At 44.8% G+C, this 15,089-nt stretch overlaps 1 protein-coding gene across 7 annotated transcripts in view; it reads left to right on the forward strand.

Moving 5' to 3' along the window:
* The first annotated feature begins 191 nt into the window (after positions 1 to 191).
* The window catches only part of triob (trio Rho guanine nucleotide exchange factor b), a 65,655-nt gene continuing 50,757 nt past the window's right edge, over positions 192 to 15,089 (forward strand). The window contains exons 1-2 of one of the 7 annotated variants that reach the window (XM_053886952.1): positions 192 to 453; positions 9,287 to 9,340. In XM_053886952.1, the coding sequence (XP_053742927.1) occupies positions 384 to 453; positions 9,287 to 9,340 (124 nt within the window). In that variant the 5' untranslated portion in view covers positions 192 to 383. Of the gene's footprint in view, positions 454 to 9,286; positions 9,341 to 13,207; positions 13,473 to 15,089 lie in introns of those variants that run through there. The other 6 variants (XM_053886953.1, XM_053886954.1, XM_053886946.1 and 3 more) reach the window with 6 other exon arrangements.

Below are 15,089 nucleotides of genomic sequence, written 5' to 3' on the forward strand. Positions count from 1 at the left end.
GTAGCACGAGGAGCTCACACTGGAAGTGGTTAAAATCGGGTGGCGCACAATGCAGCAAACCCCCACTTAAGAAGCGGGGATATCCCACCCCCACCCACCTCACCGAGCACTCCCCCGCCCCTGTCTTTCTCTCTCCACCTCCGCCCTCCTCCACTAACCCCCCTCCCTCCATCCTGGTCTCCCTCAACTCCGGAGCGCCGCCGTTCGGTCGCCAGGATTTTCCCTTCTCGGTCAAAATGGAGGAGGAGGTCTGTCGCCTGATGCAGGGAGCACCGATTTTATGACTCCAAATGGAAGGCTTCGGGATTTAGCGTCGCGGAAGAGCGAGTCGAAGACCCAGTGAGGATCTGTAGCCAGCGTTTTCCACCCGGGCCACCGCAGCCATGAGCGCCGGAGAGGGGCTGGATGAGGCGGCGAAGGACGCTGCAGACGTAGCGGCGTTTTTCAAATCCGGTAAGTCGGAAAGGGGCGAGTCTGGATCCAGGGGGTGGAGGGGAGCTGTCCGGGTGGTCGGTGGCGGATTTAACGCCAATTAAACGCAGGATACTGTGATTCCGGAGAGATGCACGTATTACCATCTGACTTCAGTCACTCCCCCGTTTCCTGCTGGTTTCACCGATACCACGCTTTTCATTCCAACAATACATTTAACCTCGAACCAGCTCTGCTCGATCCGTTCGATCTGGAGGTCTGTTTCGACGTTCCACCCATCACATCCATCACCAACACCTCGACTGTGGGCAGGACGTCTTCCTCTCCTACCCATTGAATACAATTCTGACGGCGTGGATGACACCAGCTCATAGAGTCCACCTCACACTGGGCCTGTCGCTGCCGATGGTCATCATAACAAATAAGGATGGGCCGGCCCATCTCGTCACTGCATGCACGACGTAAACATATTTTATGGCTCCAGTGGGCCTTCACGACCCTCTGACATCACCGTTGAGGTGGTGGTGTCATTATATATTCATAATCCTGGCTGATTTGAACAATTCCAAGCCAGTCTAACGCATTTTTGTAGGCGTGAGTTTGGCTCAGGAAGTTGGTCCTTATTCTCAACTAACTCCCTCACCTTTACTTGCACCAAATTACTTTCCAGGTGCTTTGATAGGTACTGACCACTGCTGATGGAGAGCTCTTCAGCATGACTCAGGTCTTCTCATCCATCAGGGTTCGTGTGATGCATCTGAAACTTTTGAGTAGGATTTTTTCAAATGCTGTTTAAGCTTGAAAGATTGATAGGAGCCGTTGGCTGGTGAGATGGGAAGCAGGTCTATTGAAAGACGCGGAACTATTGGCAGGAAGAAGAACGAAAATGTTACAGGAGAAGCTCCCTTGTTTAAGTGACTGAAGACAAGAGGGTGATTTATGTAACAGTCTGAAGGATTTGGGGAGAAGAAGAGATGGTTGACAATCTTAACACTTAAATTACAGGAGTAGAATGCATTCAAGACGGGCAACCTATGGAGAGAAATTCCAACACTATTAAGATCAATTTCCATCAGATTTAAGACTTATATCTGAGGAAGAGACAACCTCACACATTTCATTCACAAGCAAAGGAGGGATAGTGGCTGAATACATAGCATTCTCAAAAAATAAGCAAAAATCTGGCACAGAAGAAGATATTTATATAAAGAAGATATATATTTAAATAGCTGAAGGGTAGAGACAGTCTATATGGGTGACAGAAGAAGAGTTAATCTAGCACGTTTGACTAACAAACGTAAGTGGAAGTCATTGCTGTGACAAAGAGAGAGAGAAAGTCCAACATGTTTATGGAGTTTTTGCTTGTAGATATCTGACAGAGAGAGACGGTCTTTCACTTTTAAATAACAGAAGGGAGAAATCTAACTTGTTAGTATTAGTTAGACAATCACAGGAATAGTGGCACATTCTAAATGAGGGGAGAGATAATGTGTCAGGTGTTAAATCGAACACAGGAAAATGTCAGGCAGAACAATCCAGCATAAGAAGGGAGAGCCTGGCTCAGCTCAGTGTCACTTATCTGCGTCCCGTTATTGTAGTTTGCCTTGAGACAGACTGAGGCGTCGACAGTGGAAGGAGGTGCCACCATCATTGTTGGGGGACCACCAGTGACACACCAGAAGAAGCAGCTGTCTCCCCTCTTCTGCCTCTCAGCTGTTTCTCCCAGTGACACCTGGTGCCACAGGGTCTCGCCATCACCACACAGGCAGCGCTGCAGATCCAGGCCAACATACGATTCCGCTAGCACGTGTTTCCAAGCATATTCTCCCGTCATTAAATACCCCCGACCGCATCGCTGCCTCTGCCAGTCAGACGGCCGACGAGTGTTCGAATGCTGCACTGGGGTTGTTTTCCTATAGCTGAGTCGTATCAGGCTGGAAAGTTGGCGCGGCGTGAAGTTTGGCTGCTTGGATGTTTATATAGCCGGGTTCATACAGTATTCATGACGGAGACAGAAATAGGTTGAGGCCTCCAGAAACTTTCATAAGAGATTGGTCCAAGGGTTGGAAGTATTTAAGGAAGAAAAATTAGAGAAAAAAGATTTGCTTGTAAAATAGCTGCTAAGTAGCATCGCTAAAAACAGCTGGCTCATCCAGTTTTAAGGTTTCACAGTGCCTGTTGTCGAGGAGTTGAATTTCTGCCTTTACTTTGGGAGGCGGCAGCAGTGTTCCTCTATCCTCTTACTCTCTGCAGCCGGTGGTTAATTGATGCCAGCTTGTTGCATGTTGGCACACATCTGCTCCTCCTAACTGATCCGGAGCACTCTGCCCCGCAGGCTGATTTGTTTCTGTGTGTTTTCTTGGGGACTTGATTGTATTTTGGTGTCCTAGTTAGCGGGCCGAGGCTCAGATGTGAGTCAGCGCGGCGGCCTTGAGTGGCCCGACTTGCTGTCGTAATTAAATGACATGTTTAGAAGCGGTTGCTTTCGCATTGACCAGCCGGTCGTGCTCAGAGGTCATGACATTGGTTCATGTGAAGTCTGTGGTAATGTGAAAATGAAATTAAGGAAGGTTTGATGTTGACGTGGAAGTCATGGTGAAGTAGGATTCAACTCATCCACATCTCAAAATCCAGATACATGGTGGTCTCTTCATTGTATTTTTGACTCAGCACATGCCCAGTAGGAGAGCCATTTTTTGAATTGAGGATGCCTCTAGAGAGGGTACTGTGAGGGTTGTTCAAGACATTGATGAGAATCATGAGACAAGAGATGAGCTCGTCTTGTTAGCTATTTTGATGGACAGTTTACGTATTGTTTGTTTTGTATGTTTGCGGATGATGTAGTCATTTGCAATGAGGATAAAGAGGAGATGGAGATGGAGAGGTGGCGGTATGAGCTGAGTGAAGAGGAAAGGATGATAGAACATCTGTGTGAGAGTAAAGGTCGGAGAGGAAGGCGAAGAAGAGATTGGTGACCGAGGTGGTGACCACTACAACAAAAGTCAGTGAGAATGACTCCAAAATATCACATGGGCAAAGTGAGAGAGGCTGGCAGTTTCAGCACAAAGGAAGTTGTTAAAAAGATTTAGGCAGGGAAAAAAGAAGGGTTGTTCCAAGGTGGCTATTTTTGCCCTAAATGACTCATGAAGGTAGTAAATTAATCCGCTGCCTGAGGGGTTAAGAAATATTCCCCAAATGGATTACAGCCTGGTTTTTCATCAGAACACTTGATGTTCCTCTGATTATTTTCAGTGAGCAGATGGAGCCTCATCTCTGCAGTCCCACACAGTTGCTGTGTATCGCACTTCAGCTGCTGACTCACGCTCCAGGTTGCTCATGCTCTGACTTTTATGTCCGATCACAAATTCATTGTAAGCAATCAGAGATGGAGCTGGCCAGGAAGTCACCTCCTCCCAAACGCTTATGTCAATCCACCCAACAGTGATAAATGGCTCAGTAGCGCGGAAAATTCAAAACAATCTTCCGTCTAAGTCTGCAGAGCTGGAAAACAAAACAGGAATTCTGCCACTTTATCCAGGAGCTAGAGTTTCAGTGGTCATTTGGAAACTTCCAGTCAGGACCCAAAACACACTCAACGATTTAACATCATGAGTGGAACAATTGGTGTAAAATAAAAAAAAAAGGTGATATTTTGAAGATGTCTTAGGTAGAAAATAGTCAGTATGTGACAGTACACTGAAGTATGTCCGTGATGATGTGAAAATTCAATGATTAATAGCAAAAGTTAGAGCACCGCAAAATGTTGAAAACATGTTTGATGCTACAAATTTATACCTTTACACCTTTGAGTATTAATTTACCTAAAAAAGGTCTTTGATTAAAAAAATCTACAAAAGCCTCAGAAAATCTTGAATAAAATGCAGCTTGATATTATTCATCAGTATATTTGTTTAACACCCTTCCTATAATATGTCATGACAAGGATGAAAAATATGGCAAATACTACATAATTGAAGAAACATTTTAATAAAATATTATTTCCAAAAAATAATTGTGTGTTATTAAATACATTTGTGTTTTCACTTAAAAAAATAGGAAATAGCAACACTTTTCAAATGACAAAAGGACAATAAGTAATGGTGGAAATGTTTTTTTTTAATATAACAAATATGTATTGATTTTACCTTAAAACAATATTAACACTTCAACAGCACGACTTGTAGCAGTGAGTCATGATTCTGTCTCCCGCGTAGATGAGGCTGACTTCGATGGAAATGGCATGTGTATGACTTGTATTTCATTATGTATTCACCTCTGTCGAAAATGTTTAGAGCCCAGAGTAAAATCCAAACCAACATTTGCAGCGTCATCTTGTTTTTATACAAGGTATTACAGTATAAATAGTCACTGGAGCGTTGTGTAATGAAATTGCGCTGATGCAATAGAATTATCGTACACAAGCTTGACGCGAAACTCAATTGGCATAAAAGCATCTGGATGCATTCTGGAATCAAATTCAATAACTCCTCGAACAAGTTGCAAAAGAGCAGTGGAGGCACTGGGAGGAGCGGCGCGCTGGAACCTTCGGCTCAGCCCAGAGCGACGGCTAGTTTGTTGGGAAGGGAAACTAGATTTCTGTGACACTCTTTAGATGGAGGGTTAAGCATTTCAGATGTTGATGGGGCACATTATGACCCAGTGGGGTCAGGTTGGCGCTTTGAATCTAGTATTGGCAGCAAACTCCACAAAAACAGAAGTGAGATTGTGGTGGGCCCTCTGTTGTTGGGCATGGCCCCTGAATATGGCGAAACAAACACATTGTTTTGCACTGTAAATTGCCTTGTTGAATATCAAGGGTCCAGGAAAACGGACATGACGTACTCATCAAATTACAGAGCTGGAGTCAGGGTGGAGCGCCTGCGGCAAAATGAGGGCTTCTGTGCTTCTGATGGAGCGCGCCGCTACGTCCCCGGCCGCCCTAATAGGCAGTTGGTCAGACGTTCCAAACCAAGAGCTCGGCCTGCTTTGTGAAATCATCTCACGTTTGGTTTCCTTGCACAACGACGGGGGCTTGCAAGGAAGAAATGCAAGTTGCAGTCAATTATGGCCGCGCTAAATTGCTATTTGCTGATTTGAATGCTGCAATTTTTCTGTTTATATCCTGAGAAAAGGCGAGAGTGAATGCAACCGTTGTCAGTCCAGGAAATGTGCTTTTAAATCACAGGAATACTGACCCGATCAGAAGATGTGGGTTGTGATGTGTGTTTGTGAAAGTGGCTGCAACAGCGCAAAACTGTCGGGGCAGTTGTTCCCACGCTGCTAACGTTTGAGTCACGGAATGCAAATGTTCGTATGACTAATAGGCAGTTAGCAGCAGCCATGTCACATCAGTGTAGTGGCTGCTGATGTGGAGTTCTGCAAAAGAGATTCACTGTGTTTTACTGAGGCTGGAGAGGATTGGAAGAGCGCAATAATGTCCATACATTTTCTGACACTTTTGACCCAAAATATATGAAACAAAATATAAAACTGAGGAGCTCAACTGTTGCAGTGCATTATGGGACTTCAAGTATGAGTGACAGAAGCAGGCTTTCAACAAAAGATATTATGAAATGAAAGCAAAAACAAAAAAAACATTTACAGCCTCATTTTGTTTCTTGAAAGACAAAATTCTTTCCACGGTGAGTTCACTTCGATCCAATGATGGATGACATCCCCGTAATGTCCTAGTCAGATGTCTCACAAAGTAGGTTTGACCGCCTGAGCCTTGAGCTGTGTGTAATTTCAAGATACAGCAGGCCCTTCTATGAATTTATTCCTTCCAATATTTTTAGCTTTTGCTAGCAACATTCATTTGTCAGCAGCTGTGATGAGGCTTTCCCAGTGTTGCGAACCTGTTTAGGATCTTTGAAAATGCGGTATTACCTTGATAGCGTCACAAGCACTGAGCTATAAATCATCCCACCTACGTCGCCTCGGGCCTTGGAAGTAAGGAAGAGGGGGATGGAGTAAATGAGCAGAGGATGGAGGATTGGGGGTCATAAAAATAGTCTGTGTGGGCAGCTTGGCGTGTCTCCTGCAAATCCCTGATCAGATAAGAGAGAAATTTCTATCAGTCAACTAACAACGCTCTCCTTTTTCATCCCTTTCATCGCCTCCTCACTTCGTCTCCCACACAGCTCTCTGTCATTACCTCATGCCTTCGCCTCTGCACTGGTCGGTCAAACAACCCCGCCACGTTTTGGGATAATGCGCCAAATTTGTCCGTCTCGTGGGACTGGCCAGCTCCTTGTTATCTAGATGGAGATAGCAGTTAGCATCAGTTAGCCTTCATTTCTGGTGATGGGACGATCTCACGGCTAAATCTAAAGTACGCAACATGTTGCGCAGCCATTTATGTGTGTATTTGTGAAATCGGAACCATGAAATATTGATTCAAGTGTAGTTGATGACAAATCAGTCAGTGTATTAGCACCTCATTCGACGTATGTTGGGATTTAGAATCAACCTCACACCCCAAGATCCAAAGGATGGTGACGTAGCTAAAGAGGCTGTGGGTGAAGCTGCACGCAGGTTTTTCATGTCACTCCAGTCTAGCTGTTTTGCGGACAGACTCAGCTATGGCCACCTGGTCTGGACCAGGCACACTGGACTTTCTTACAGTTTGGTTCAGTGCTAACGTTACCTTTCCCAAACCCATTCACGCTATCGAAACACCCCACGGGGTTGTTTTCGTGATGGAAATGTCTCTTGTCTTCTCTCATCTCAGCTCCCGTAAAACCCCACCGTGTGGTAGTTGTGTGAACATGAACACAGCGGTGACAACTGACAGCGTATTGTTGACCAACAAAACTGTCCTTCTGCTCTCGCCTGGCATCGCCTCGTTTCTCGATGTCAGCTCCTCCCAATTTTCTTCTTCCACACTTAAAACCAGAGAAGCATCTGGATGGAGTCTCTGAAGTGGCAGGCGTCCCACTCCGCTCTGGAACACTTGAAGACACCAGTCAATCCCACGCACACACACACGGGTCGTCTTGGACAGTTTGGAGTCCTCTATTCTGTGACCGTCTCAGTCCGGTCCAGTGGTCGCTCAGATCAGTTTGAAACTCGGAAAGAAAGGGTTGGTTAAGTTGAGCGTGTTGTGTGTTTGCTACATGTGTGAGCCTGTGCGGAGGCCGAGACTGCTTGTCTGCTGTCAACAGCTGTGCGCGGTCCGTCCAAGAGGAACTGTTTACTCTGTCAGTGTCACACACTCACACTGGCTTTGAAGACAGAAGCAGACTTTGATCCCGGTCGCCTGAACAGTGCCAGCCCACTGCTCCTCCGGCTTAAACGGCCGTGGGCCTCCACGGCTCCAGATAAAATAGGTGGAGGATCAAACTTGACATCCTGACCTCGGGTGAGCGACGGGAAATATCGCTCCAGCTACTGTTTCAATTTGGTCTTCCCCTTCACACGGTCGGGCCCAGCAGCAGCAGCAGCGGAAACCAAATCTACGCCACTTTGCATGAAATGAAGCGAGGAATGTGTGAACAGGTGATTACTGTAATCCTGGCTCGGCAGCACACGCCGGTCTGCTCTTCCTTAAGCTGACCCTTGTCATGCTCTCGGCCCCAAAGAAGTGACCCAAACAATCTGGCCCAGCAGCCCAGCACAAGCTCTGAACGAGAAGCCTTAAGCTCTCTCCGAATCCTTCCCCGTGAAACCATATAGTTACTGAGGTTTTAAGGGTTTATTGTGTTCAGTAACACTCCGCTGTAGAGTAAAATTCACCAGGAACATCAAAATGTTGCCATATAAGTAGTGCACTTACCAAGTATGGAGGAGTTTCTATTTAACTTATGAAAATGTTTCTCATGTACTAAGCAACAAGGTCTACTAACATGGCCGACTACCCCTGGCAATCGGACTTAAATGTGAGGGATTTTCTCAGACGAGTGGTTTGGAGTGGCTCAGTTTGATAACTACATTACTCCTATAGACACCGACAGCATTCCTTGGCCTCCTATTCTTAAAGTGATTTCAGGTTCCGTAACATTAGCTTGCGCTGTCGTAACTGAATCTGACATCTGCAGCTTGGTCTTACTTGAGACTCACAATAGCAGACTGAAGATAGTTCCTCAGGCGGGAGAGACAGTGATATACAATCGCCCCACGTCATTAAATAATACATTCTCTTATCAGGTTGTGCACGCTGTCATGCCTGCAGAGATCGGCACTTGTGACCAATTGTGCAGGACTACATGTTGAATAAGTTAGAAGCAGGTGCGTTTTGTACATTGTGGCAGTGACATCTAGTGGTCCGTTATAGTAACATGGTTAGCTCAAATCTGCATGAAACCCAAGTAAAAAAACAATAGTATGCAATGGTAGTAAAATGCTATTATCAGATGTTCCATTGAACTTTAGGAAGTCAACTCTCTCTGTAGCTTCGACACCTCCCGACTAGCTTCTATGGATAATCTGTCCAGTGATTCATAATACATCATGGATGTCTGCCTTCATGTCCCGCCCATCTTTTATGCACCTGATATAAATATTTTAACACCGATCACCAGTACATGCCCTCGTGTAATTCGTCCACGTTTTCCACGTCTTCCCTTTTCTCGTTGTCTCCCAGTGACTGTGTGTATTTATCTTCCATATCATATTTCAGTTTTTCCCATTCTCAGTGTCTCCAGACAGCATAACAAATCTACTTATTCTAATTCTATCTTTGTAACTTCCAACTTTCCTACTCCTCCATCTTCACACTGGAAACTGCCTTCGTAGAACCGCTCTCCTCTTTACAGCCCACAGAATGAACCGGCTTTGTGTGGACACTTTTTAAGCATGTCATGTGCTTGCAGACTCCAACTGGATCGTTCTAAATCTCTGTTTTTGTGTCTTAAAGATTTCTCACTTCCCAAATGTGAATCCAAACTGGATGGCCCTGGTCAAACTGCAGGTAAGCCTTATTCTTTTTTAGTTTAAAGTTAGTCTGACTTGTAACCATTGGTGGACATTGGCTTCTGAACCGGTCTCAGCACTGGGGAACCCTCTGGTGTCCACCAGATCCACTACATTTACATATAACAGTGATCAATGTCCCCTTGCTGAAGAACTGACTCATGGGTGACTGGTGTGGTAGCCGTACTTCAACCGTGAGGGTAAACGGATGTGAAAAATTCTAGCAACTTAGGTTGTGCTTTTGTTTAAAAATGTCGAGTAATTTCAACATAACTATGCCTTTTATTGTCAGTATTTGTGTCTGTTACTGTTCTAGCTGGTGTTGTCCTGGATTCTAATTTATCTTGAGCAGTAATGGTTTATTTAGTAGTACTTGTAGGTGTTTTGTGAAGCACTGTCGGTGTTGTGATGGTGGCAGCTGTGTGTGATCACCTGATAGACTGAAAACTAGTGTGACATACTTTTGTCCCCATGTTGTCCAAGTGGGTCATGCGGGGATAAACTTTTACAACTGGCATATTAGCTGCCAGATTTCCGAGTTAATAGGACATGATTGGGACATCCAAATCCCGTGTGCCGGCCTCTTGCCCAAACCGGCTTGAATGACATCCCTGAGAGTGACACACCAGCTTTGTCCGTCGCACTTCAGTAACCCAGTTATGGTCAGCCACAAGATATTTTGCTAGTAGCTGATGCTATTAGCTTCCTCAGGTGGTAAGTGACGATACAAACTTCTATATACAGTCTCTTGTTTGCGCTTACCAGTGACCCCTCCCCTACACACCGTCCCAAAATCGCTGTTGGCCCGTCTCATGGATTTACATGCTAATCTGGCTCAGAGTAAATAGTTGGAGTGTTCTCAAGAAATGCTCTGATCTCAGTCGGAGATAAGCTGCAACAGTAGCCAACTGCTCAGGATCCTAGCTAGTGCAGTGTTTTCTCACCGAACGTCAAAACCTGTGTTTGTGATGCTAAACTGTAAATAAAGCCTTAATAATTGAGGAAGTCCACTGGCCTGTTGCATCTACAGACTGTGGTCATTAATAATTCAAGGACTAAGACAACAGCAGTTTTTCTGTATCATCTGACTGAAGATATGAATTGTATGGGCTGCTTCATCTGTTTTAACAATAGGGTTACTGTCGAATTAAATGAAACATAATATGACTGGCTCTGTGGCGACCTCTGGATGAAAGTCACCACAAGGGGGGTGTATCAAAGCCATCCCTTTGATGGACTTGTTCAGCCTCGCAGTGGACAGGCTCATCGTTCAAATTGCAGGGGTAGGGAAACCAATGAGAGAGCAGACCCAGGTCACATGCTTGCCTGGCCTTTCATCACCCCATAACCTGCTCCCCAGACATATTTCAGCACCAGGGCAGTAGAAATAGCGACAGTGTACAGTTCATGTAGTCAGGTGGGGATAAGTTTTTGGAGAATCCTGCTCCTGGTTTTAAGTTTACGGGTAATATTATCCCCAACATTTTGTCTTTATTCAATGCATTCTTCATCGTCGCTCTTTTTTCCTTTCAAACTCAGTGATCTGAACTGAGGTTTCCGCTGAATCCTGATTTGAATACTAACAACGCGCACTGCAGGATGTGGAATGGAAAGCATGCTCGCTCACTCATTCAAACTGTACTGACACACTAACACAAACACACACACTCACACCCACTCACTTCCACCGCTGCGTGGAGGAAGTGGTTTTCTTTACAGCATGGATGATTTTTTTTATCCTCCCTGCCATGGCCAGTGTGGAGGAACTGTTGGGATGTGTTTGTGTGCGCGGTTTCTTGTGCTTTGTTGTGTTTATTCACTCCATTTCCCCCTCGATTCACGCTAGTCTCATTTCTTCTCAAGCTACTTTTGTTCTGTGCTTGGTTTTGGCAAAGAATTTTAGGACTAGCAGTGTGTGCCAGAAAATCTTGACTGAAAGTGATCGCTGAACTTCCTGTGAACTTGTATTGAAGCTCATAACATGACAAGCCGGTGCTAGCTAATTTGCTGCCGAGCGGCTGTGACACATCATTTGCATTGATGTGTGGATGTTTATCCAACGTAGTGAATGTATGTGTTGCACACGACTGTGATTTAGATTTACATCTTTAAGTGAGTTCACATCTGTCGTTTGCCAACTTGATACGCTGGCAGCTAGTTCTGGCAGCTAGAGCTAACTAAATTATTCTTGGTAGATTAGGGCATTAAGAAGATGTATCTTAACCATGACAATTATGTTTTTAAAAGGGAAAGTGAGGATGCAGGCAAAAAGAGGTAAAGATTTTGAGCTCAGTAACAGAGATGAAGGGAGACGAAGAAGAGAGTGCAGGCAGGGTGGATTCGGTGGAGACTGTGATGTCTGTGATTAGCTGGACCATAACAATTTTATTTTAGTGGTTAGTGTCGCCGCTTAGTAGGTCATACTCGTGAGTTCTCAATTGACTGATGGGAGCTTATGAAAAACTGTGATGAACTTCACATTTTGTCATTCAAGTAATATGTTTCTTGATTTAAGCTCTGCCCCCCTTGAAGTCAGCTCGAGGTCTGTCAGTGGCCCCGGGGCCAGATATTGGTTATGTCTTACATAATATAGGATATATGATGCCTTTAAGGGATGTTAAGTATGTTCAGTTCTATCCTTATTTTGTCATTTTCGTCAAATTCAAGTTAATATGATTTAATAGTATTTTCATAATATGTGACTGTCATATAAAAGACATATATGATGCTTAACTGGTCTAATATTTGTGGGACCCAGTAAAGTCCTCCTCAGCATCAGTTATGTTGCCATATTGGGTTTAATCCTTAACATTTAAAATGACCTCTAAAACAGCTTTAAAAATATATTATGCCTTTAAAATAGTGATGTGGGGGCAGAAATGAAAAGGACAGCCTGTACCCATTTTGTTCAAATGATATGATGCATATTAAACATGTTCCTGAAGTATATTCTTGAATGGATTTATTATGTGACTCGAATGGTTACAGCTGAGAATCACTCTTTCGTTTTTTTGGTGTTGAAAAAGCTCAGTATGCAATTAACTGCTTCAATAAAGTTGAAACATTCATTTCACACCAATGGGAATCATACAAAACACTTGTTTATTGAGCTCCATGTGGGTTAAAATAACACAGGATTTTTAATGATGTAATTTGTATTTGTAGAGGGATATTTTATTGATGATATATCTGTCAATATTACATGCCTGTGAATTCACCACGCCGCTGACCTCAGCTGTCGCCGGGAATCTTACATCATTTTTTTGTGTGTGAGCGAGAGAGATGCAGCGAGCGACTATATGAAGCACATGATGAAGAATCAGCCTCGGGCAGACTTAGTCACGCACGCACAAATGGCCTCCGTGGCGTGCAAGCACAGCACCGTCACCAGCTCGCCGATCAATTGCACCAATTCTCATTCGGCGTAGATTAACCCTGACTCTCGTACGCAAACATTGAAAGGCCAGGCTGTGTGCTAATTGGATCCATCTGCTGTAAACTCCTACCGGCAGGAACCAGGGCTTAGCTGCTCTGTGACTGCAGTATATTCAATGGGAAAAGGTTTGATATTGTGATAAGACGGTCCATTCCTTCACTTATCTCCTTTTGCATCCCTTCTTATCGCACCCCTCCTCCTCCCTGCAACCCTCGTATCATATCGCTTCTCCTTCTCCCCATCCTGGTCCTTTCCTGGAAAGCACTGATGCATATGAAGTGTGTTTCCGCCACAACACACGTCCAATCGTGGTCCACCTTTCACCGACGACTCCACCAATTGAAGCCAGGAGGCTGTCAGCAGGGGAGGGGAGCTGTGGAGAGGAGGGGCGAGGGTGGTCTGGAGCATGCTTGACCTCAGAGATGTGAAAGATGCTTGGCGGTGCCGCGGACGCTACGTTTTTCGATGGCAGTCATTTTATGATTCATGAATGATTCCAAAGCATTTCAGCGTGGAAGCCACTGGGATGCCTTTTTATGTCTTAATCCATATTTTACAAGAGGGGGAGGTCGGTCTGTTGCCGTGGAGACCTGTGTATTGATGGACACCCAAGCTCCCTGTGCTTGCTGCCTTGTGGGGAAGGAGAGAAGATAAGCAAACCCAATGTCCATCCACATTCTGTCCGGGGCTCCTTGTGAGTAGAAAAGTCATCTTCTTTACGATCACCCCTTCTTTACTTAGATCTGTTTCGAGACAGCCTCACGACACTATTTTTGGCCCGCTTGCACTGATGAGTGAGTGGCAGTCGTGTGGTCTCCCTCTTCAAAGGTTTTAGTTTACAAGGAGGTAGAGTGAAACCGCCAGAGGAGCGCCGCTTCTTTTTTCATCTGCATTCAGTTTCTGGCAGCTGACTTGACTTCAACCATTCAAAACCAGGAGCATAGATGTTCCAGAACTATCTGCGAAACCCTACATATTTAATTCCTTTTATGAAAGCCTTCAAAGTTGTGTTCACACTCTTTTATAATGTAAGTTTCAGGTCTCTACATCTCTGTTGAGAAAAGTGCACTTTTTGTCCTGAAGTTCAATTGTGGTCACAGGTAAACAGACCTTTCTGTCAGCTTCACTCTTCAGAGGGCTTTGTTTCACTCATTTTATCATTAAAAATAGAAGAATTTGGGTGCAGTGGTTACTGCTTCAGCCTCACGGTAAAGAGGTCTCCGGGTTCAGACAATGTATGTGTTCTCCCCTTGCTTGCGTGGGATTATTCCAGGCACTCTGGTTTCCTCCCAGCTTGCAACATCATAGAGTGATTTATCTATCCACTTGTGTGATCCTGTCTATACATGCAGTGGTGTGGCGGCATGTCCAGGGTGTCTCCCGCCTCTTACCCTGTGTAGCTGGGTCAAACTCCAGCCCTTGTGGTCCTGATAAGGGACTACATGGCGGAGGGCCTGTGCATCATTCATAATCCAATTTTAAAGCTACAGCAAATGATGATTCATTTTCTCGGGGTAGAGACCAGTCGACCACAAGTTGGCCTTTAAAAACTGTTACAGCTCATGGAAACGTACACTAGATCTTCACCTGAATCTTGGGACAGTCAACATTAGATATGAAAAAACCATGATGATTCTGAAATACACTTTTTGTCTATTTTTGTCTTCTAACCATGAATGAGTAATTGGCTCAGTCAGCTTGTCTTCACGTGTCCATTTTGGTATTAAATTGGATGTCAGAGCTGACAGGACTTCGCTCACGCATCATCCTGATCAGCGCCGCCTGTGTGACACTTTGCACAGTGTGTAAGTCATTTGTAGCATTCACTTTTTTGATGCAAACCTCACCTTTTCATCTAAACCTGCAGACTACTACAAACTCATCAGTTTACTTCAGTCCTCGACTGTAGTTTGCATTAAATATGAAACAGCAAACCAGTTCAAAAGATCTCTTTGATGCCATCCAGGGTTTCCTACCCTCAGTTGTGTGATGCACATCTGTGTTTTAAGTCTGAGCAAATGCTTGTTTTTCTTGTGACTCTATATGACATGGGTCAGTGTCCCACCCGCGTGATCTTGTGCTCTTGGCTCATCCTCCCACATCATGCACTGATTACAGAGGGCAGTGACCCATGCTAGAGAAACTCTTTTGTGTCGTGTACGTCTCCGAGCGAGTGGTTTTCTCCAGAAGCAATAGGAAGTGCATTTGCAGTCGCTTTAAACACGCGAGTCGGGTGGAGTCAGGGTTTACTGGGGAGGCCCTCAAAGTCATAAAAAGACCTGCAATTAAATGGCTTCAAGTGAGCATCCCA

This window comes from Synchiropus splendidus, chromosome 15 (assembly GCF_027744825.2).
Source record: "Synchiropus splendidus isolate RoL2022-P1 chromosome 15, RoL_Sspl_1.0, whole genome shotgun sequence".
Lineage (NCBI taxonomy): Eukaryota > Metazoa > Chordata > Actinopteri > Syngnathiformes > Callionymidae > Synchiropus > Synchiropus splendidus.